This window comes from Mycteria americana, chromosome 5 (assembly GCF_035582795.1).
Source record: "Mycteria americana isolate JAX WOST 10 ecotype Jacksonville Zoo and Gardens chromosome 5, USCA_MyAme_1.0, whole genome shotgun sequence".
NCBI classification, from domain to species: Eukaryota; Metazoa; Chordata; class Aves; order Ciconiiformes; family Ciconiidae; genus Mycteria; species Mycteria americana.
The window spans coordinates 66485325-66509834 of NC_134369.1; the positions used below are offsets into that span (position 1 = coordinate 66485325).

Below are 24510 nucleotides of genomic sequence, written 5' to 3' on the forward strand. Positions count from 1 at the left end.
CGGTGGAAACGCTCAACTGATCCGTCCTGGAACTGGATTAACCTCTTCTGTGAGTGCAACCCCCTGATTGCTCTGAGTCACTGTGGGATTAACCCATATACCCAAATATTTCTGTTTCCTAGTAGTCTTCAGCTAAAGATCTTTGTAGTTGTAGAAATTTTTGTTAATTTGCCCTGTAATGGATGCCTTGAGACTCTGTATTCTTAAGCTTTATCACATTTTCCTTTATTCCCACCCAGTTATTCTTTGCACCGTGTGTTCCAAAGGTGTGCCATCAGCAGATTTTGTGACCGTATAATATTTCTGCTTGCTGCACTAAGAAACCAACAAAATCACCCAGAGTCGCCACTTGTAACCCTTGCTAGACTTCCTTTTAATCCTTTTAATGGCTTCCATTTTGCCATCCTTTTCACAAGTTTCCCAGTCACCTTACAATCCCAGTTGTGGTCCCTGTTTTCTCTGTGTTTCCTAATAATTTCACCCCTTGTGTTACTGAAATACTGCATTTCTTTTATTTAGAAAATGGGGTGTGTTTATCAGAGAAAGCTATCGGGAAGACTTGGCTAGATCCCAGCTAACCTAAGCTTAGCAAACCTATTGCTGCACTGATTGCATTTTGATTTATCTCAATGTTTCTAATTACTCTTTCCCTTAACATTTGTTCAGGTAATGTATCTGTTTATTTCCTTCTTGATGCATTAGCTTTTCTGGAAAACGTCAACATCATCTTTGTAAACTAAAGCTAAGAATTAATTTAATTTTTAGCCCAAGCCTGGATTATTTTTACTTCATTGCAGCTTGATCACTTTTGTTGTTCTTTTTCCATTGATGAATGTGAAGAATCTTTGGGTGTTTGTTTTAATGTTCTTTACAAGGAAAAGTTCAACCTGACATTTAGCAATTCTCACTTCATCCCTATTCTTTTTACCGTCTAAGGTGTAGCTTTCTGCTGATCAATGTTTTATTTCTTGTATATTGTCAGTTTTCTGTTTCTGTTTTCTACCCTTGGGTCATTATTTATGCATTTATAACTGATGTCCAGCTTTACAAGTTTTTCCCCTTCTTTGAGATACAACCTCTGGATATTTTGTACCTTTTGATGTAAGGACATTCCAGGTGTCCTCTGCTGCCAGGTGTCTGACTCTCCTCTCTCACAGTCCAGTTGTCTTCACTTATTATTGTCTATAGTTCAATATACTGTAATTTATAATTTACCAGCTCTTGCCCTTTTGAGATCAAGAACCACAGTCCAGTTTACTTTGTGACTGTTTATTTTTTTATGAACTGATTCAATTCCTTCTTCAAGCCAAAGGGGACTTCTGCAAAATCCTATCAGAACCAAATGTAGTGTGGCATCACTTTCTGTGGAGTAATTGGCTATTCAATGAAGAAATAAGCACGCTATTGCATCTGCAGAAAATCTCAGCCTACTGTTATTAATAGCATTTATTCTCCAAGCTCATGTCGAGAAAGATAAGTCTCGCACTGTGAGGCAGTGCTCCGTAGTATCCATCTCTGTAATAACATAATACAGGTTTGGATGCTGCCCAGATCCGGGCTATCCAGATTTCTAAGGATGGGTTTAATTTTTCCTCCCGTAAGCTGTGTAAGTGATAGGCTTCAGCTTCTTTGTATTCAGTGGGAGGGGAGAGAGACGGCTCCAGGAGGTGATTCATCCCATCCCCGGCTGTCTGAGATGGATTGGGTGAATCACTCTTCTGACATGCCTTTCTCTTCACTCACCAGGGAGGAAAGCTGGACAATTCACATAGACTGGCTGCTTGGCCGTAAGGCTGCAGCATTACGTGAGATGAATTCCCACCCCAGGAGGGTGGTTAGTGCTCAGTCACGGTGTGGCTGTGGCTCGTGCGGGTGTGCTTGAGCTCAACTCCAATGAAGCCATTTTGCTCTTGCACAGAGATAAAAAGCTCAGCTTTGGCTGCAGGCTCCTCAGAGGATTTGATCGCTTTAATGGCTAGTTTTGCTGAATGCAGGTTGCTGTAATTGCTTGCATCTAGCAACTCTAAGCATATTAGCTTAAATTTATCTTAAGGAGGTTTGTATATACTGCAGTCACACCTTTGACTGCAGTGGCAACATGCCCTACAGCATTTCATAGAAAGGTTCCCAGCGCTGGTTCTTGGCCACTCCATAAATTCTTCAAAACCACCATGTGCTGAACATCAAAACATAGTGAAAAGCTCTTCTTTCTTTCCCCTCTGACCTTTTCCGAGACAGTGTTTTCTGTTAAATGATGCAGTACCAATCCCCATATTCAGAGCCGGGAGGATTTCAGTTTTAGAACACATTTAAAAAGCATGTTTCATTTTTTGTTGTTGTTGCATATGTGCCCACAGCTAACAGCAAATAAATAAAAAAATCATGGAGTGAAATCTAATCAAATAAGTGCCTAGAGTTAAAACCACATTGTTCCCTAATAACAAAAAAACCCTATGCACGAATTTACCATTTCAGCATACTGGGATTTAATTTTGAGGTTTAAGCAGATTTTAGTATATTTAGGTGGTAGATACTGGCTCTTTTTGTTTTTATTTTATTTTTTAAAACATTTATGCAATAATTTCCTACTGCAGAAAAGACTTACTGGATTAGCAAGTAACCAGCTGATTAAATCTTTTACAAAGATGCAGCTCTGCTATTCTGTTGCTCCTTTAGTGTAGAACAGGCTCCTCTCTCTCTTTCCTGGTTTAGGAGGACATCTCTGGCACTCACGCTAACTGGAATGATTTCCTGCGCTTGTTAACCGGAATTTTCCTTTGGTGACAATGTTCCCTTTATCCTCTTGCATGTTTGGCACTCAACCCCTGTATAACATGGCTTTGACAGCTTCATCCTCCCTATTGCCTGGCTTTATCAGAGATTCATTAAGCGCAAGAGAACTTAGCTCCCTGTTCTTGCTCGAGGTGGAGAGGTCTGTTCCCACGGTGCGTATCGCAATTGCAGGAAACATCTTTCTCAGCCTTGTGGTCAGAAAAGTTTAGAGTCAGACACACAGCTTAGACACTTCTTTCATCCTGGAAGACTGGAGTTTGACAATGTGGTAACATCTAGGATCTGAAATGGCAAGATTCAGGTAATTTTAATAGGAAGGAGTGGTCCCTCTGCATTTCAGACTGAGTGCTGTCATCACTTGTGCCTCCACTAGCAAACTGAATTTCCTTTCTTAGTATATCAAGAGAATTTGAGAACACAGACTTTGCAAGGCGCTTATGTCAATAACCTTGGGCTTTGTTTAATCATGAATGGCTAATTTAATTCCAAAGTTGAATATCCATTCCTCAAAAATGTCTTTCTGGATAAATTTGACATTGTCTACATCCTTTGTGGTGGCTTCAGCTATCTGCTAAATAGAAACGGTGGGACAAAAAGGGCTGGTTCAGAGCTACTGCTTGTGTCCTCTCCTGATCCAATGGCCTTAGAAGTCACTGGGAAAGTCTCCGTTGACTCACACTTGTAACGCTTAAGTCAATTATGTGTATCAGATAGGAATTTGGTTCCAAACTTGACACACAAAACGCAATTCTGGAGTTGGTGGTTTTTCAGTTAAAGGATTTCTACAGCTGAGATGATTGGAGATGAGCAAGCTGAATGTCCTCATCTGATTAAGACATGATCAAACACATTAGTCAAAACCTCAAGGGGCAGGATTGGATGGTTCATAACATAACAAGATATTCTCAGTCAGAGAACACAAAGCAGCAGATATTACAGACAATTGGCCCAATTGACCAACTACGGCAAGAGAGACAAATGCTGCTCCCAGAAGATTGAATCTTCAGTATCAAAAACATGCATTATTTACACGATGCCAGTGCCAAACAGGGTTATATGCTCCACTCAAGGTTTCTAATCACCTCTCTGTTCCTTGAGTGCTGAGGTTACTTCAGTTAGAGCAGATGCTCATCCTTTAGTAGAAGGGTTTCCAAAATATTCGTTAAGGAGCATAAATACAGTTAAAAGAAAAATGAAATTAAAGGCAGCCAGCAATCAGTTGAGTTTAGAACACTGAATTTCTTAATAGCCCACACTTAATTCAAGGCAGTTAGTCTTTCACATAATTTCCACCAAAGAGATTGTTGCTGAATCTTAGGCAGAGCTCTGTGTATTAACAATTATGCATTTATTGTTAGGTGATTTTTTTAAGTGTAAAGGTACCAGCTTGCCCCAACCCAGTACTTAAACAGTGTGATGCATCACCTGTTCATTTAGTATGTGCTTAATTGCTCTTTCCTAGGTAGTGTTTTATGGAATAGGCTTCTAAAGCTTCCAATATTGTCTTTATATTTTGCAGGATTAAACGTGAAATGTGAATGCTCAATAAATATATCTCTGATTTTTTGGCCTTAAAGTAGTGGGTCAGACTGAACTAGCTTTAAGTCTGTCAGTGAAACTTACTTAAATTAATTACTCTTTGGAAAGTATACATTTCACTGTCAGCTAAAATGAAACATTTCTCTTTGTTTTATACATGAGATGTGATTGTTATCTGTGCGTAGAAAAAAAAAATAATAATCACAGCACGGACTTTCTCCCAGACTTTGAAATAAATGCTGTGTTTTTATATTAGTTGTACAACTGCTAAACTGTCCATGTAACTTAGAGAGAGAAGGTGTAGAATCATAGAATCGTTTAGGTCAGAAAAGACCTTTAAGATCATCAAGTCCAACCGTTAACCTAGCACTGCCAAGTCCACCACTAAACCATGTCCCTAAGCACCACATCTACATGGCATTTAAATACCTCCAGGCATGGTGCCTCAACCACTTCCCTGGGCAGCCTCTTCCAGTGTTTGACCACCCTTTCCGTGAAGAAATTTTTCCTAATATCCAGTCTAAACCTCCCCTGGTGCAACTTGAGGCCATTTCCTCTCGTCCTATCACTTGCTCCCTGGCAAAAGAGACCGACGTCCACCTCTCTACACCCTCCTTTCAGGTAGTTATAGAGAGCGATAAGGTCTCCCCTCAGCCTCCTTTTCTCCAGGCTAAACAACCCCAGCTCCCTCAGCTGCTCCTCATAAGACTTCTGCTCCAGACCCTTCACCAGCTTCGTTGCCCTTCTCTGGACACGCTCCAGCACCTCAATGTCCTTCTTGTAGTGAGGGGCCCAAAAGTGAACACAGTTGTAGTGGGTTGGCCCTGGCTGGAGGCCAGGTGCTCACCAAAGCCACTCTATCCCTCCCCTCCTCAGCTGGACAGGGGAGAGAAAATATAATGAAAGGCTCGTGGGTTGAGATAAGGGCAGTTTAGTAAAAGCAAAAGCAAAGGCTGCGCATGGAAGCAAAAGGAAAACAAAAGATTTCTTGTCTACTTCCCATCAGCAGGTGACGTCCAGCCACTTCCTGGGAAGCAGGGCTCAGTAGGCGTAGCAGTTGCTCCGGAAGACAAACGTCATAAATAACGAATGCCCCCCTTTCCTTCTCCTTTCCCTTCACTTTTATTGCTGAGCGGATGTCATGGTATGGACTATCCCTTCGGTCAGTTTGGGTCAGCTGTCCTGGCTATGCCCCCTCCCGAGATCTTGCCCACCCCCAGCCTACTGGGGTGTGTGGGGCAATGTTGGTGAGACAGCCCTGGTGCTGGGGGAGCGCTGCTCAGCAGTAGCCAAAACACCGGTGTGTTATCAACACCTTTCTAGCTGCCAAACCAAGCGCAGCACTATGAGGGCTGTGACGGGGAAAATTAACTCCATCTCAGCCAGACCCAATACAACAGTATTTGAGGTGCGGCCTCACCAGTGCCGAGTACAGGGGCACGATCACTTCCCTAGTCCTGCTGGCCATGCTATTTCTGATACAAGCCAGGATGCTACTGGCCTTCTTGGCCACCTGGGCACACTGCTGGCTCATATTCAGCTGGCTGTCAACCAACACCCCCAGGTCCTTTTCCGCTGGGCAGCTTTCCAGCCACTCTTCCCCAAGCCTGTAGCGTTGCATGGGATTTTTGTGACCCATGTATATGTAATATGGATCTATATGTAATGTGGATGGAGAATGGAGTGTCAGAATATAAACTCTCCTGATCAAGGGCCGGCTCTCGGTTTGGGTTTGTGCAGTAGAAAATGCAGTGTAAGCCTTGACACTGGGACGAACTTAAACTGGGTGCAAAAAGAGGACTCCCAAGTTTAGATTCCAGGTCTCTAACTCCTTCCCTAGCCTTAATCTTGGTAATGAACAGTGACTCTTTAAGTAAAATGGAAATAATGCGTATCTCATTGACCAACTCAATAGGGCCTGATCCTACAAAAAACCACCCTGCTGTTTTCTCCCTCTGATTTCACAGCAAGTTGTAATCAGAAGTACAGAACAGAACCCTGTTCAGAATCAGGGTTAATTCACTGAAACACACTACAGATTAATTTTGTGAAAGACGCTATTAAACTACTCTGTAGTTTTCTTTCTTAATGTCGATACGGTTGCTGTGGGGTGTGACCCTCACTCAGTAGTCCATTGGCCCCAGTCCATTGCGTAATGAACATTGTAAAGGGCTTCCCAGTTTATTGGACAAGTTGGCTGTTCAGAGTGCCTCAGACATATATCCCAAAGCAAATAAGTAGATATACGTTCAGATGGAAATAAGAATGGTAAACTAGGTCTGTGTCTTGTGTAAATGCAAAATACAGAAATCAAAATGGGAAAATTCCACTTCCCTCCATGGTATTAGTCATCATGAGAGCTTGAATGCAAATACAGAGCTTCAATTTATTAAGGATTTGGGGATCTGAAACAAATTCCAACAGGATTTGAAAAGCATACAAGAACTTTGTTGAACAGATTATATCTAGAAACATCAGATGTATGTTACCCTTCAAACGTTAGTTGTGGAATGAAACAGAGGTGCAAAAGAGATTAATGTTTTTCTGGTATGGAAAACTCCAGAAACTCCAGTCTTTTACTGTTTGATAATATAATTAGCCAGTGTTTTGACTAGACTGATTTGATAATGATGCATAGAAAAGGGCAATTTAATCTTGGCACAGTAACTAGGAATGTTTGCCTCATTGCTTTCTATGTCTTAATTTCTACTTTAAATTAAATGTCTTCAGCTTCTGAATGTTTTATATTAGAAACCTTCCTTTACAAACCTTCTATTTTGAGCCACTAATTAATTTAATGCACAAGTTAGGTATATCATGGGATTGCAATAGATCAGGAACATATTTTTCTTCTCTTTCTGCATCTATAAACTCTATTAAAATACATTGCAAACCATTTGTGCATTGAGGAGGACATACACATTTCTTGTTCCCTCTCAGATGTTTCGATTAACTTTTTGATGGTCCCTGTGCTTCTATTCCCTAAATATTTGTGCTTCCATTTATTTGTACTTCATTTATCTTGCATGAAAAAAAAAAACACTGCACAAATACTTGTTTTAGGAAGGTATCTGCAATGTCTGTTGATTGGAAAGGAAATTAACCCTACATGCAAAGGCATGTGGTTTTCTTGCCAGTGCCTTGTGGTCCGCATTACCTTCCCTCAGAAAGGTGATGTGCCCACAGTTGTTAGTTCCATGTTCACTCAGTGAGACTTCTTATAAATAACAAAATATCCAGAGTTTTATTAGCTGCGGTGAGGGATAATACGAGGTGGAGACTGTTGGACTAGAGGAAGTTACCCAGCTACTCTCTGGTGGATGAGAGGAACAATAGGCAGATTTCTCTGTAGTCACCCATTACAATTACTTTCTGAGGTTTCTCTTGAGCATCTGTTAATGCTGAAGGTTGTTGAAGTAGGTGGACCCCCGTCTCGGCCAGAATAGCAATCCTCTGCTTGGGTTTAATAGAATACTGTTCTCTGAGACGCTTCGAGAAGACTCCACTGGGGTGGTGTAGTTCCATCTGTGACTGCTCTTCTACCACGTTTGACCTCCTTGAGGTCAAAGCAGATCCTCCTGTTTACTTCAAACTGGCAAAGTATCGAATCACTCCTTTTTGTAATAAACATGCCATTTCTCACTTCGGATTCCACAGAACTCTTCTCTTAGTTGGAAAGACTGAGCTTGAACGAAGTAATTTATCTACCTAATGAGTGGATGAACTTGATTTACCCTGATGAGGACAAAAGAACTGGAGGGGGAGGAGGGTTTGATCTTGTATTCTGTCATCTGGGGCATGAAAAAATTGTACAGAAAGATTTAAAGCAGATGCAGGAATCTCTGTACAGCCTTCTGTGTTAACCAGCAGGATATTTCAGATGAAATAATGATTTTTATTCTTTTCTAGGGGATCAGTAGCCTCTTCAGTTCCTTAAAAGTGGTGCGTCTTCTACGACTCGGTCGAGTTGCCAGGAAGTTGGACCATTATCTGGAATATGGTGCTGCTGTACTGGTACTGTTGGTGTGTGTATTTGGACTGGTGGCCCACTGGCTAGCCTGCATATGGTACAGCATCGGGGACTACGAAGTTATAGATGAAGTCACTAATACAATCAAAACAGATAGCTGGCTCTACCAGTTGGCACTGAGTATCGGGACACCATATCGATACAACACCACTGGCTCAGGGCAGTGGGAAGGAGGACCCAGTAAAGACTCCTTGTACATATCCTCTCTCTACTTTACCATGACAAGCCTTACAACAATAGGATTTGGAAACATAGCACCAACCACTGATGGAGAGAAGATTTTTTCGGTGGCCATGATGATGGTTGGCTGTAAGTAGAATTTGATTTTATTGTGTTTAAGCAAAAGGTAGTTGTATAGCTAGTATGATGGCTGCATAACACACTTTCTGTAAGCTTTCTTGACATCCTAAAAAATATGAAGTACCTGTAAATATTCATGAAATGAACTTGGAATTATTGAAAACAGGAACTGAAGTTGTGTAGTTGCTGTAGCTTTTAAATTGTTTGCGAGACTAAGTGTGGTACGTACATAAGTGTGCCCGATGACAATTTTATATTGAGTTCAGGGCTTCTTCTTTATGCTTTAAAGATAGCTTTGATCGTGTTTGAAAGGTCTTGGCTGGAATTTGGTTAAAAGTTATAATGTATATTCAAATTCAGGTAGTCTGACTGAGTTTTCCTTATAAGCTTGCACAGGCTTGGAAACGTTGGAAGTGGTTTTAGCCAATTCTCGAAACATTTAGTGATTCCATAAAGTGATCGTGTACTTTATGGCACTGGTTTGACTTACAACAAGTCCTGATTTTATCTCCTGAATGTGGTGACCTTTGTCACCAGCAAAGCTAGAAGCGAAGGAAATCGTAAGATGCTGTACTGCACCTTTTCTCCGCTTCCTGCTGTTTTGCAGCTCCGATGAAATAGTCTAAAAACAATAGTGGTAAGGCACATTTCTCATTTCATGTGCTGCCAAGGTTAGATCGCTGAGCAGCTCTCCAGGTTAACAGAAATCTTCAAAATATAGGAAAGGCTGCTGAAAACGTTAATATCATTTGGGAGAATTATTTTTCTGTTAAATAAATAATTCCTGGTATTTCTCTGATGCTTTCTATTTTCTGAGCTCCATACAAACACTAAGCAATTGTGTAACAAGACAGCAAACAAAACTTTTGAAAATAAGATCTGCATAATCTCTCTGATAATTATCTCAGCTAACACTTTGAGCTCATCTCAGAGAAATACTGAACTATAAAAAGGAAGTTTTCTTGCTACAGTCTTTCTAGATCTTTAGAAGATTAAAGCCATTTGTTTGGAGATTTTTAAATGCTTTTTAAAAAGAGAGATTGCAGTTTTAGGACTCTGCTTGCAGCGTGGTGCAATGAAATTTCTGCTGAACAGCTTCTTTACATGATGGGTTGATGTGTTTCAGAACATTTCAAAGTCCATAAAAAGCAAATCCCCAAGCTAGAGCATTAATGAGCTATTGCAGCTAGGCCATAGAAAACCTATAGGTGCTGATTAGCCGTTTGTTGAAACTGCTTTGTGGTATTTACAGAAGGCTGGGGATTTGGAGAATAAAGTGGATATATTTTAAATATTGTAATATTTACTTCCTTTGTCTTTTGTGGGACTTCTGTTGCTCCGCAGAGGAGGGTCCCACAGAAGGAACTAAGCAGCTGTGGTAAATGATTTAGGGTGGGGTGAGAGCCATAAAAACATAATAAATAATAATAATATTAATAATAATAATTACAAAATAGATACATGGCCTCAGTAAGTGAAAAGGAAATGGAGCTTGTACGCTGCTTTGTATTTGTTCTAGGTGGGTTGTACTCTTGCTTTTTTATCTCTGAAACACATGTTAAAGATGGGGAATACACATAGCAGTATCAAAGCTGACATTTACAACAACCTATGTATATGCCACTGGCTGGTTTTGATAGTTTTCATAAGTGTTACCTACAAAATTATTAAATGTACATGCCAAATTTATAAGTGGTACCTGTAAGCTTAGGAGTTGGAAAACCATGAGTAGGTTTATAGGCTTTTGGGCAAAGTCAAAAGTAGAATCTAAAATTCAAGAAACATGGCAAAAGGACAGTTAAATTGCTTACTGCATAAAAATAATGCCATCAAAATAAATGTGGCTTCTCTTGTGAGTGGGGTGAGGAGCATCGTGGCATGCAGGAAGGCTACAGACAGAAGAAACCTTCTTTTTAGATTATTTGCAAGTGTAAAAATGCTCAGTTATGATCAAATGGTTGAATCTTTCACGAACATACCAATGAAGATTTGAAGATTTTCAGTGCATGCACATCAGTATGATGACTGCTCCTGAAATCTAAAGGAGTTGCTTGGCTGGTGGAATACCAGTTAGAAAATATGCCAGCTTCCAAATGGATACTGGTGATGGGCTTTATACTTGCAGTATTTCTGCAAAGAGATCAGACCTGCAGGATTGTATAAACAGGCTTTGCAGTGCCAGCTGCTGAAAACATGACAGTCTGAACACCAAAATGGGACAGGAAGGCGCAACAAATAGCCGACGGAAAAAGCAATTTCCCAGGCAATCAAAGTGGCCAGTGAGCTTGGGAAAAGGATTTGGCCCCAAGAAAAGGTGTAACTAAAAACTGAAAATTACTCTTTGGAGTTGTTTTGAAAACAAGATGTTTCAGTTTTTCTTTTTGAAACAGTGTTTTGAGATAAACATTCAGCAAAATTCAATTACAGTTCAATCAATAAAAAACTCCGGTCCCTGAACTGACTCCTGTTATAAGCAGAGAGAGAGTGTGAAATACCTTTGGTAGTTTTCCTAAAGAAGTTTGCTAATACCAATAGTTGGTATTGGCAGCGTCTTTTCTAACAGGCTGTGCCAAATAAATGTCTTAACCTTAGCGCTGGAATCGGAGATAGTAATTCATCACAATCCCAGATGCCTACTCTTGCAAACTTCAGATATGAAAGGAAATCTTCACTGCGTTGTCAGCTAGCAGCAGCTTGTTCTGCAAGCCTGAAGTTTCCTATTCACGCTGGCAAAGTTATCAGGACCTGGGAGGAGTATTTGGAGAGATCTGCAAATCCTTCTGGTGGGCAGGATTGCAAAATGGTGTACTTGTTAAAAATAGCCAAATTAAGATTCTGTAGCTGCTGATAAAGCATTGCTCGGTGCGGGGCAGTGGCAGGGGAAACCCAGATGAATGGGGATGCTTTTCAGTTTGATTGGCACTTTGTCACTTGGTTTTTCACTAAGGACAGAATCGGGTGGGATATTTAGACTGAAATACATCACCTGTCTTGCAGGAAAGAGAACTTTGAATAACTTAACCTCATCTTCTGGAGCTTACTTCAGATTTCTTTTTGCCTCACTTGCTTTTTCTTGGTGTCCAGTGCTGTTCAGCAATATTTTTTCTGTTGCTTCTTGACACTTGAAAAGCTAAAAATAGCAAACATAAAGCATCCGATGACAAGGGAACAAGGTTTTTACAAGGGTTATTGTTTAAATACCTATTCTGCATTTGCTGCCTAGAGTTGCTGAATATGCATTGAAAATCTGATTTTTGTAGCTCCTTTTGTGTTGATACAGGTCATTTTGTCCCCTCTCTGCACAGGACAGAGCAAATAGGTAGGTCCCTCAGATCCTTTGAATGGACCAGGAATCGTTTATCATTCAGGAGGGACCTTTCTTGTAAACCTCCCATTATCTTCTGTCAGCCCACAGCCTCTAGCAAGAAACTCAGTCTCTGCTGCTGCACGTTGCTCTAGCCGAGTCCACAAGGCAGGTTTTAGGCTTCTGCAGCACAGCCATAGATGTCGATGCAAAACTAATTGGTTTTGTGCCTTTCACAAAAAAGAATGTATTAAGAAAGAAGCCAGAAAGATACTTTTGGTTTGTGCACCATTGCTATCTTGCAACTCAGCACAGCCCAGGACTTCAGTGAGCAGAAAGTGTGTAAAAGGGAAAAGGCATTTTGGGGAAGGTGGCAACATGGCAGGGCGAAAAACAGCTTGCAAAATTCAGGAGAGATGGGGTTTTCTGAAGAAACAAGTGTGAATATTTAAACGGCAAGAGTTTGTGTACTGCTGTATGCCTTCTTCCCTTCTGTGCTTCCACTGGGAGAAAAGTGGCCAGCTTCCCAGCTTGTGGCCAGCTTCCCAGCTTGTGGCCAGCTTCCCAGCTTGCAGCTCAAAATGCCTCTGATACACTTCTGCGTGCTTCTTGTGTTACCTGGAGCAATTGGTTTGCCCCTGTCCATGTGCAACAGTGAAATTGCTCTGAATGACATCGAACAGATTGCAGAGCCAGTCTAGCCCCATAAATAAGGCATTGACATGAGTTTATTTGTCCAGCTGAGTGGGCCCAACCCAGCGCGTACTTCATCTAAGCAATCGCAGAAATCCAGTATGTTCTACCGGTCACTGAAATGCTCCAGTGATCCTTGCTGCAAGGGAAGGTCAGAACAAGATATCGAAGGCAGGAGTGTCAATGAACGTTGAATACTTCACTGTTTCTCAGGATGTGAAACTCCCTGAAGAATCTCTTAGTCATCCATCGGTCCCCAGAAGAGCTGTGAAAGGCTGCTTTGTTGTTCTTGCTTTAGGGAGATACTTACATCTCATATACATAGCTTGCTTTGGCTCTATTTAATTCCAGATTTATGGGGAGGTTGTTGTGGGGGAGATATTATTTTTCAATTTAAATTATGGTGATGATAGGCTTGTTAATTCAAATTGTTTTTGTCTATGAGCAGAAGAATTTGCTGTGGTGATTGTACAGGATACCTCCTCTGGAAAATTGGTCATTTCTGCCAGCTATTGGAGCGATTTCTAGACAGCTCTTTCCAAAACTCAGTTTCTAATTTCATGGCTTGAAATGCTGACTTCTTGTTTTCATCTTAAAAATACCCAGGAAGATGATTTGCAGGTTGGAAAAGAAAACAGATGTGATTGCTGTCACTTTGACCCCAAGTTGTTATTGTTCAGGAGAGAGCTGATGAAGCAGAGCGTAGATGGGTTCCTCTTGATACCCTGCTCTGCTTTTAATTTTACTGAACAGAAAGAATAGGACATGCTCTTTCTTACTGAAATCGGGTGAGATGCTCTCATCCGAGCCACATCTGGTTCTAAAACCTCCTGTATTGGGTGAAGGATGCCGAAAGGCTGCTGGTTCCTCGTGGCACCCTCCCTTGCTGCTGCTCCGCTCTTGTTTTGGAGCTGTGACATGGACTGTTGCAGACTGTCAGTCATCTCTCCATTGATCTGCCAAAACCTTATTCATTATTCAAGTGGGTTCTTTCATTGTTCAAGTAACATTCGTCAGTTCCCTGCCAATATATGGTAGTTAGCCACTTGAGTGCTGTTTGTATGAATCATGGAGGTTTATCTAGTAAATTTGTTAAGCAGTGGCTAAGCCCACGCACTGACACAACAGTGTATAATTGTAGGAAAGCGCTTGTCTGGCAGACTTCCAGACAAGCAATCCCAAGAGCCCATAGGATTTAATTTTTGATCCCGAGGAAAATGTATGTGTAAGATAGCACCTTCTAGCAAAAATCGTTGCCAGTAACATAGATTAAATCATATTTTTCACAGCAACAGATAGTAATGTGAGAAGGCTTTACATCTGTAGGAATTCATAGGCTTGCGTGTTTAGCTATGGTTGAAATCCAGCTCTGCTCTAAGGGTGTCCTACAAGAGTCAGTCCTGTCTCAGGGCATTTTCTTTTCCTGCAGAGCTGTGGGATATGGGAGAGACGCGGCTCTGCACCACCCGTCCAGGAGCCGCAGACGGGTTTGACCTCTTCAGCAGCAGAGGACTTGTGCCAATTTTTGCGCTGCTCCTTATAGTTTCTTAAAATGTGGGCCGGTGGGGGGAAACGTCTCTTTGAACGAGAGCACGGCCCCGCTAGCCAGCTCTTCATTGCTTCAGCTACAGACAGATGTAACCCCCAAACTGCGTTTGGCAGGTGGGGTGCAGGATGCTTCCGCAGTGATCGGTGTGAAGTGGCTGGAGAGCTGGGTGACCGCCTGCACCCCTGGAGGGATCGCCTGTGGGCTGTTGCCAGGTTGGACTTAGCAAAGTTTTGAACGTCCTACAGAATGAATGTCCCACATTCAAACATTTGAATGTCCTACAGAATTTGGCCCAATGAAGGAGGGATGAAGCAGCTTCTCACTTCTTCACGGTCTTCTGCATTGTACAATGTGAATCTACTACATAGTTTGGCAAAACTACCCCGATCGAGGCTACAGAGAGGAGGACACAAGGATGCTTCCAAACTAGGAGCTCTTCTGTCTGCAACTGCTTCCCTCCTGCTCCCCTGCGCAAGCATGCATCCACCCAGAAAGGCTGCAAACTCAGCTGTGCATTAATAACCATGTCTCAAAGACAGAGCATTTTGTTTAGGGGCGGTGGAGATTGTCTGCAGGAGGTCATTAGTTTCTAATTGGACTTCTAAGAGATGTAGGGCTAATGGAGGAGGAGGTGTTGATGTCAGGGACTTTACTGCCTTGCAGTAAATAACTGCTTGACCCAGAGTGGTTTTAAACATTGAGACAGGGTTACAAAGATTTTCCCGGAAGGGATGATTTGGGTGTATTTCTAGCTGTCTTGTTCTGGGCAGATTGGCATTTGGCCTCGTCACCAGTACCCCGCTGGATGAAATACCAGGAGTGAAGCTGTGCATCAGCCCTACCCCTTGTCTTTGAAGTGAGCGTACCTTGATATTTCAGAGCTTGAAGAAAGGTTCTCAAAAGGCAGCAGGACACCTAGAAGACTAGGGGTAAAGATTTCTGCACAACTAAGTCAGTGATACAAGTTACAAGTGAAACTGGGGATAAATTTATTAGTTTAGTATTTCAGTTGAGGCAATGAGAAAGGTGATAAATTCTTTAACATCCAAATCAGGAGAGAGTAAAACTGTTCATTTACATTTACCCAGTTACATGAAGTTGCCTTGCAAGTGGAAATTTCCCCTTTTTAGTGCCATTGAAAAAGCATTTTGACACTTTTGGACTGCTGAACCATAGTCCAAGTACTATCAGCTCTACAAAGCAAGGATATAAAGATTTTTCTGTGATATCTTTTAATTATTAGCAATCTCAGTTATATCTCACAGCTGGAGCAGATGAAGTGTTTCCAGGCAGGGTATTGATCTCAGTGCAGCAGCCGAACTTGGCAAACTTAATATTCTCTGAACAGCTGCATGGAAAAGGCTTAGAGTATAAACCTATCGGTAGCCTACCGTAAAAAACAAGTTGCTCTTAGAGAGTAAAAGATCTACCATCATCCCCTTTTTCATGAAACTTCAGTCTAAGAGTGAAATTGGGGTGGATACAACAAGAGTAATTAGCAGAAGCACCGTGGGGGGCATATGTGTCTTGCTTTGCTTTAACTCCGACATGGCAGTAGATTTTCAGATATTCAGGTTCCAGTTTATAGCAAAAACATGTGTCTTTATATGAAGAGCTTTAAAATTGTAAAACAGCCTCCTTGGGAAGCTTTATGGGATTTTTTTTTTGCAAGGTTATAGCTAGTGTGTGTTTATATAAGCTTTACTTTTATTATCATTGGCTTGATATGTTTAAATTAATTTATGGCATCAAGAGAGATGGGGCAGTGAGTGGGAGAGGTAAGAATGAAGAAAGAAATGTTATTTCATGCTATTGAGCTATGTTATTTAAAACAACTGAAAATTGCTATTAAATGAATGATACATAAATGTGGAAAATCAACCTTTACACAGTGCTCTTGTTCTCACATAGTGCAAGCAACCACCTGAGATGGTCCCAGAGGACTTATCACGTTGTCCTGGATTACTCATAACATCTGTATCTCTCAGGAAGCAAAAAGTTTTAATTAATCCAACTAGATCAGCAAATGTATCTGACTAGCTCACAACACAGCCCAGCTTTATAGCGTATTGTGCTAGAGGGATAAACAAATCTTAGATAAAAGATAACCCCCAAGGTATTATACCACTTGGATGGAAGGGGCTAGGGAGATTGTTCGTGTTTTTCTGTTCTGAAGTTTCAGAAAGCCAAGTGAGTGATCTAGGCCTGTGTCTGCACAGAGATCCTTGGAAATCTGCAGGGCTTAATTTTGTATACTCATGAGAGTATATGCCATACCTGCGTATGGTATATATACCATATGTATACCATACCTGTGTGTGGTTGGCATTCAAAAGGGAGAGGTACCCAGGCAGATCCTGCCTGATTTCAGTGGAGCTGCGGTCCTCAGTGGGCCCTGCTTTTCACTGGGTAAAACAGGTATTTTCTGGTAAATCTCCTTAATATTGGCCTAGCTGTACTTGCAGGCAAGCGCTATGGTTTATCAAGCAGAGTGTACGGAAAGTTGTTAGGATGGGCAGTGGAGTGAGGAGACAAGTTGTTTTAGGAAATGTCCCATTGTAGAAAAATTGAATCATACCAGTGAATCAGGCCTTAAAATATTGTTTTTTCAGGCCAACCAAGAGCTTTCCTTGCCTAAATTGTGTTAGGTTGAATTTCCGAACTGAAAAACTGCATGACATCGTTGCACATCCAGAGAGGCTGACAGAGTTGGGTTTTTTGTGTTGTTTTTGTAAAAGAAATAAAAAGCCCAAATGTCTGGGAGGTTTCATTATTGCACTATGGCCTGTGGTACTGTAACATGTTTGGTGGTACTGAGGCATGCCAGGTAATTGGATAAAAGATGACAGCTACTACTTCTTGGTTTCTCATTGCTTCATTTCTGTAGGTCTGAATGTAGTACAATGTCATGTTCCTCTTGAAAATACTGAGAGCACTGAGGACTGAGGCTGCATGTCTCTCGTCTTCATTCATCTTTCCTGCAGCTTTTTCTGCAAGAACCTTGGTAGAATCAAGAAAAATTTTCCGCTGGTGGAAGTATACCCTACGTGGGAGTATGACTGCAGGTTCCTCCTTAAAGAGCTTTACCCCTTTCCCTCCTCCTTAAAGAGCTTTACCCGTTTCCCTTCGATTTGGAGGAAGGACAGGATAGCATCCAAAATTACATCTCTCCCCTGGGTACCTGCTGTGCATCCCAGCCAGTGCTGAGTCAAAAAAATCCAGTTGTGCTTCAGTAGGAATATTTTGGGCATGAATGATTACAACTAGTTTTCTTCCACTGGCCAGAAGCCAGCCTGGATTTGTCAAGATGAGTTCCTGGCAAATTAATCTGATTTCCTTCTTTGACAAGATAACTGCCTAGTGAATAAGGGAAATTTAGTAGATACGATATATCTGAACTTTTTAAAAGGCTTCTGACACTTCTACATAGTGGTCTCATAGCAAACGAGTGAAAGATGATCTCAACACAGTCATAACAAAGTCAGCGATAACTGATTGAAAAATCTCTCTCAAAAAGTAATCAATCACTGTCAAACCTGGAGGGAATTGCCAGAGAAGTCTTTGCCCCGCGTGTGATTTTATTCAACGCTTTCATTAGCAGAGCTGAGTGACAGAACAGAGAGAGTACATTGGGAGACTTATGGGAAGAGTTTCAAGCGGCTTAGATGACAGCATCAGAATCCATAATGATCCCGATAAATTGGAAAGGCGGCCCAAAATCAGCAAGGTGAATATTAATAAAGGCAAGTGTAATGCACCACGTGTAATGAGGGCAAATGGCTCTCTTATAGGGAATAACTGGCTCCGCTGCTGGGAGGCTGGAGAGGGTCTTGGAGGAAAAGGGAGGGGGAAAGTGATAGGCAACTGCAGACTGAATGTAACAACAGGGGGCTAAAACCTGTAAATCTCACTCTGGAAAGTATCAGGAGCAACGTCATAGGCAAGCTGAAGAAGGCATTTATTCTGCTGGGATTAGGGCTGGTGAGACATCTTTTTTTTGATACAGGGCTTTAAGAAAGCTGTAGACCAGCTGGAGAGAGAGGAGATCAATAAAAATCTGTTACAGGACAGGATCTCAGGGGAACAGTTGGAGGAACTGACTTTGGTTTAAGCTGATGGAAGCTGAATGGGAACATGAAGATTGACTTCTACCATGGAAAGAGTGTGCTTGAAAGGGAAAAAAATGTTGGTCCTCTGTGTTCTCTGAAGGGCAATCAAGTCACTTAGGAGGGAATGAAAGACTGATGTTGGAAACCCCTATTTCTAACATAGTCCACCAGAACTTTTCAGCTGTGGGTGGATTCAGACCGTGGGCAAAGCAACCACCAGATTTGGTAGACTCCACTTCATCGATGAGTATCTGTCAAGCTAGCTCCAGGTATCCTTGCTCCTGCCTCAGTATGGCAACTGGACCAGGCAATCCCTTGAGGTCCCTCCCAACCCTACATCTCTCTGATGTTGCAGGGAGAATAAGGTGCAGCTGAAAATCTCTGTTATGTGTTAAGCAAGGCAAAGCTAGCAAAGCTCACTTTCCCTAGATGGTTGACCATCCTTTAACATTTAGTGATGTTTTATGGTCCATGATGTAGTGGCTGCATGTTTGCACTGCATATTCACCCTATATCACTTCCATATTTGAACTGTAAAATGTGCATGCATGTGCTGGGGTACACTCATCCTGGGGAATTCAGCACCCTGTGGAAATGCTGTTGGCATCCACATCGTGTGAGGCATTGAGAGATGAATGCGGGTGTCCAACACTAAAACAAAGCTGTAGTGGGATTTTTTTCTCAAGTACGAGGGTTGCATGGTAGCGTTCATATTCTCTAACATACTTGGAAGGCATTCTTTGGAGCTGATGAATCTTGACTCAATTATTTATGGAAGAAGAACCTGTTCTCGCTGTGGGTCTGAATCAAGTCCCTCTGCAGGAAACAGAGGGAAATTAATTTCAGTAGAGCAGGTTGACTTTGTCTGGCTTTAAAAGTTTTTGTTACTGAAATATAGTTCTCAGCTAAATGGTCATGCCTCAGTGTTTTAATCAGGACTTTTTCATTAAGAAAATAAAGACTCTACACTAAAGAATGAGAAAATCTTGATTTTATCTTGGAAATTTTATTTTCCCCCTCTTTTTTTCCTGTCTTTATTCCTTTAACATATTTTTTTTTAAATTCCATATGTTTTGGTATTACCCACTGGAAGAATAGTAGAAGGATGGAAGTAGAATCTTCCTTAAAGATTGAGAAAAAAGAGAAAACAGAGATTTGGGGGCAATTTTCTCACCTTCATCAGTTTATCTCTTTTTCCAGGGGAAACTAAGCAAGCAGGTAAAAGGAAGAAGGCCAGCAGATAGAAAAAGATATTTTTTAAAAATTGAAAGATTAATAAGCTTCTGTCTTATTTTGTCTACATTTTTGTTGCATAACAACATGAAGAATTTTCTAATAGAGTAGACTAATTTCTTCTAAAGTATGTAATGAAAATTAAAGCATATTTCAAAGCCCTATTGTGAAGCGTAATCAGAATTGAAAGAGCATGAAGTTGATGGAAAAGGGATTATAAATGTCTGCCATTGATTTCTACATGGTGATGTGACAATTAGAGATGGCTTGGAGGCTCAATTCCTCTGCAGGAAAAAGCCCAGCTGTATAGAAATGGCATCGTGTCGAGTTCTGTGTCAGTTTTTCCTCAGTGGAAGATGGTCAGTTTTGAGGTAAAAGCCACTTAAACTGGATCTTTCCTGAAGTTGGAACACTGGAAGTAGCAGTCATATCCGTGTCCCTTCAAAATTTGCGTTTGTGTGTGCACATGCCAACAGTAATGGTAGCAGCTAGGGAAAAATTGTAATTCTTACAATGTATTGGCAAGGTTGAACAGTCTGAAAGCATCATCAGTTGTCACCCAGGCAAACATTATCTGCCTTTGGATGGGGTGTAGCATCCTTTAAGTCTCATCTCTCTTGCCTGATATGTGATTGAATGACGTTAGGTTAAAGGCTAGGAGGGCAGAGCGAGGTGTGATGAATTCTTACCTATTTTTTAAAAGCATTTAATCAGGTCCTTCAGTCCTTCCTGAACTGGGACCTTAAACACATGGTGTGTTTTAAGCACTCGAATAGTCCCACTAACCTCATTGTTGCTTAATGCAAGCTTACCTTTAAGTGTTTTTCTGGCAGCAAGCCATAATGAAAGGAACATTTCTGACGTTTAAGGTTTATGGGTGGATCTTCCAAATATAGTCAAGAGGAAATTAGGAGAGTAAGTCCCGTTTGAAGGTCGCTAGGACTCATGCCTAAAATTCACGTAGGTGTATTGTAAAACGTCACCATCCATTTCAGCGAGGTCCCATGTATGGAAATTATTTTTTTACATGATATGTTTGAATGATCACCTGTTTGGTAAAGACACGGGAACAAACTGTCATTCCTTTATATGGTGAAAGGACTAGCTTCATTTGCCCTTCTTCTTCCTCCTTGATCGGAAACATTTTAAAGCACGGAATCTGATGGATGTTTCCCACTCCATTATTTTTGAATAGGAAATTGAGGCATAAAGAAGGTTACTACTGTGCCTTATTAATGCAGACATTTCCTGCCCAAATTGATAATCCACCTTACCTAAAGGAAATGTAACTTTGTAGTTAATCAAACACAATCTTTCTAGCACTTGAAAGAAAAAAAAAAAAGGCAAGTCAATGAGGTAATAAAGAAGTTCAGAAAAAAGCCGTTGGTATCAGTGCTGTATTGGAAAATATTGGAAGGGCTGGAGGATGTAAGTCTGAAATGATTAAATGTGGGTGAAGATTGGTCATGCAGGGATCTTGTAATCAAATCTCCTTGTCTGAAGATAAATGAAGTGAAGGAGGAGAGAAGGGGAAAACAAGTGTGTGAGATGCCTACAACACCCGTGGCATGGTCACGGCCCTTGGAGGTCCTTGGCCAACCTTCCCTTTCCCCATGCATGAGGTCATTTTAGCGGAGAGGTCCATTTAGTGACGTACAAGACTCCGTGTGTGTGCTTGCGTGTGAGTGACGGTGCGTTGAGCCCTATCACATACGTTTCAGTTGCAGCAGGGTCTGAAAGCTGGTCCTGCTGAGAAGTGAAACACAAGGTGAGCGTGCTGGTGTCTGGTGGGACCTTGCTGGAGCTGATGTGGTTGGTGCCACTGAGCTCCTTGTCCCCTTTCTGTTCCTCGGGTAGGAGCAGGTGGGTGCCCATGGATGCACCCCTGTCGAGGTTGCTCTGCTGTCTTTTCTGGGAAGTCAAGGGGTAGCATTGGCTGTTAGATGGGATTTTAAATGGCAGAATTAGAGAGATTTATCTGAAGCATTAGTCTTCGTTTCAAAATAATAAATCTTCATCTAATTTCTTCCTTAATATTTTCCAGGGATCACAACAGATGCACATTATTTGTGTTGCGTTGGTGGGCTTTGGAGCAGGATTACAATTTTAGGAAGCTAGTGACTTCATAGATCCCACAGCCTGCTTTGGGCATTTTTGGAAAGAAAAAAAAAAAAAAAAATTTCCCAAGCTTCAGAGCGGGGCCCAGCACTGCAGCTGTGTTACATATTCTACGAACTGCTAAAGGAGCAATCTGGGAAAGCACAAGCTTAAATCAAGTTTCTGTGTAATCTGTTAAAAAAAAAAACCAACAAAAACCAAAACCAAACCCAGGAATATCAGAGAGTATTAATGAATTAAATCCTAAAGTGCTTTGCCAAATGGAGGACTCAATGATAAATATTGGGGGTCTCCCAAGTAAAATACTCTCTAGCTATCTTAGGAAAGAGTGAGATTTAAACTCCTTTCATTACAGACAGAATAGCGAGAAAATTATTCATATGGTTTAAACATGGGTGTGTTTTTGTTTAAAAGCTTCTTATAAGCAAGAGAAGCCATTAAAGACTTCTAAATGTTTGCAGTATTGTAAGGAGTGATTAGAGGGTTTGGAAGGAGTTTACTGGAAACTGCATCAGTATTGAACACCCACACGAACACACAGAATAGGAGGGACTGGAAGCCGAGCTGAGCAGATTTGGCCCAGCCTAATTAGTCAGATTGTTGTTGTGGTTTGTACAGTCTATTATTGATATACAAACATGCTGTTGAAGAATTAGTAATCTAAAACATTGCAGTTCATTAGAGTTTTTAGTGGTGCTCTAATAACCACGCTCCATCTGGATGATAATACGAAATAATGGACCATAGAGAAGTTATGCATCCTCACCTTATAATCCATTTTTAGCCAGCTGAGAAAGCATCAAAGAGGATGTTTGCTGAAATACATCACTTTGTGATTATAAATTCAAAGGGAACAGAGTCCTGTGTTCTTTATCTCTGCACCAGATATTTATTCCTTTCTTCCTTTGCCTGCTGCACAAATATTTCTAACCAAATTTATACTGTGGATAGAGGCGCGTCATCGTGTCAATACGACACAGACATCTCTGCAGTGGCATGACATTTTTAATGGTTTTTATGTTACCACACTAAGAATGTCGGAATGAATCAGACTTTCTCATAGTTTATTGACTTTCAGGTTATAATTGCAGCAACAAAGCGTCTTCCCGTATAATGGCAACACATGGAGGTTGTTAACTAATGTGTTTTCATGTGTACATGAAAAGGAGAAGGAGTCAGTTGTGGTCTCTTTTAATTGGTAGCGTTTAACACAGGAATAAGAGCTTTTGGGTAGAGATGTCTAAAGGTTCAAGCTCTCATCTAGGAATGTGAAACCTTTAGTTTCGTTTCCAGATCTGACATTTGGTAGAATCATGAACTTTGACATTTGATAAATTTTGTGGTTCTTTCTTCCTCTCCAAACCTATGCCTGATTTATTGGTTTAAATGTTAAACGGTTGGGGGCAGGAACTCCACATGTTTTTGTACAGTGCCTACCAAACCACGTTCCAAGTTACAGGGAGCCAACAAAAACAAATGAAAATGTTCCAGGAGTCACAAAAAAAGTAGTCTGACTGCGCTGAATTAGTCTGAATTTCTGTAGTTGACTCCACGTAACTGGTTCAGACCTCGGGTTAAATTCAAAGAGTGCAGGAGGCATTTAATTTTTACCAATCTACTGTTTAAAAGCTCAGGTGAAAGCAAAGGCAAATAGGGGGTACCATCCATTGCTATGGCCGATCTAATAGCCTGCAGTCAGGATATTTCATGATAGCCAGAAGTTCATGTGGGTCTGAGCCACAGTGTTTGTGGGAAGAAATCAGACGAACCTTCTAGTTCATCCTGATTTAAAAAAAAACAACCAACCAACCAACCAACCAACCAAAAATATATATATATATATATTATTTTGCTTCAGGGCAAGCAGCCTACCACATAGGACTGGAGGCAATTCTTCCTACTCTCAGCAGTATGTTCAATGGTAAATAGTTGCAGGATTAACATAGCCAGGGTACATGGGAACAGTACAGGTTTGTGCTGAAATTAGTGCCTGTTTCTTGCTTCTCCTAAGAATGTGATGAGCATATGTAGGCATAAATGCAACAGTCCAATATGTCTTGATGTTTTAAACTGATATATTAGCATGTTTAAGGCAGAGTAATATGATTCAGTAGAATGGCAAGACATATATGGCTGACATGACAAAGCCACAACAGGTATCTCCTATAAATCTACAAAAGGTTTGGAAGTCTCATCATAGGCACTGGAAATGTGAGTTGTTTAGGATATTAGGCAACAGATTCAAAACACTGATGCAGCTTTTGGGAGTTTATTTCCCATTCACTTTCAGAGAGATCTTGGCTTTTACATCATGTTTCCTTTTTTTCTGAAAATCTTTCCCATTACAATCAACATCGAACATTTTAAACTAGTTTAGGATCTGCTCCTTGCTCCCTTCTTAACCCCCAAAACAACCCAGAAATATTAATTATAAGAAGGAAATGTGAGATAAAAACTACTAAACGGGCAAGATTAAGATAAACCATCAAGTCATTACTCTGAGTTGCCTGACCTCCAAGCACTAGGTCTTGGAGTACTAAGCCTTAATAGTAGATCAATATTAGACACTTTTTTCTTTTCCCCGTAAAGAACAAGAAACCAAACGAGAATTCTCACTTTTTAAAAAAAAAAATTTAAATTTTGGTGATTTGTCATTGGTTTGAGCTTTCTGCATGAGATTTCCTTGGTTTCATCTTCTTGCAACCTGTTCCTGTCTCAAAAATTTTGGAGTAACCTTAAGAAAAAAGCATAGTAAATTCAATTCTACTGTAGATGAACAAAAATGTTATTGTTTGAATGCTTTTAATATTGAAAGGATATTTTCAATAGTAATGTTTTACCC

The 24510-nt window shown here is 40.9% G+C and overlaps 1 protein-coding gene across 1 annotated transcript in view; it reads left to right on the top strand.

Annotated features, from left to right (window-relative positions):
* Window positions 1-24510, top strand: part of KCNH5 (potassium voltage-gated channel subfamily H member 5) — a 162973-nt gene that overhangs the window by 54296 nt on the left and 84167 nt on the right. The window contains exon 7 of the mRNA XM_075503785.1: window positions 8242-8671. Within this exon, the coding sequence (XP_075359900.1) occupies window positions 8242-8671 (430 nt within the window). The remainder of the gene's footprint in view (window positions 1-8241; window positions 8672-24510) is intronic.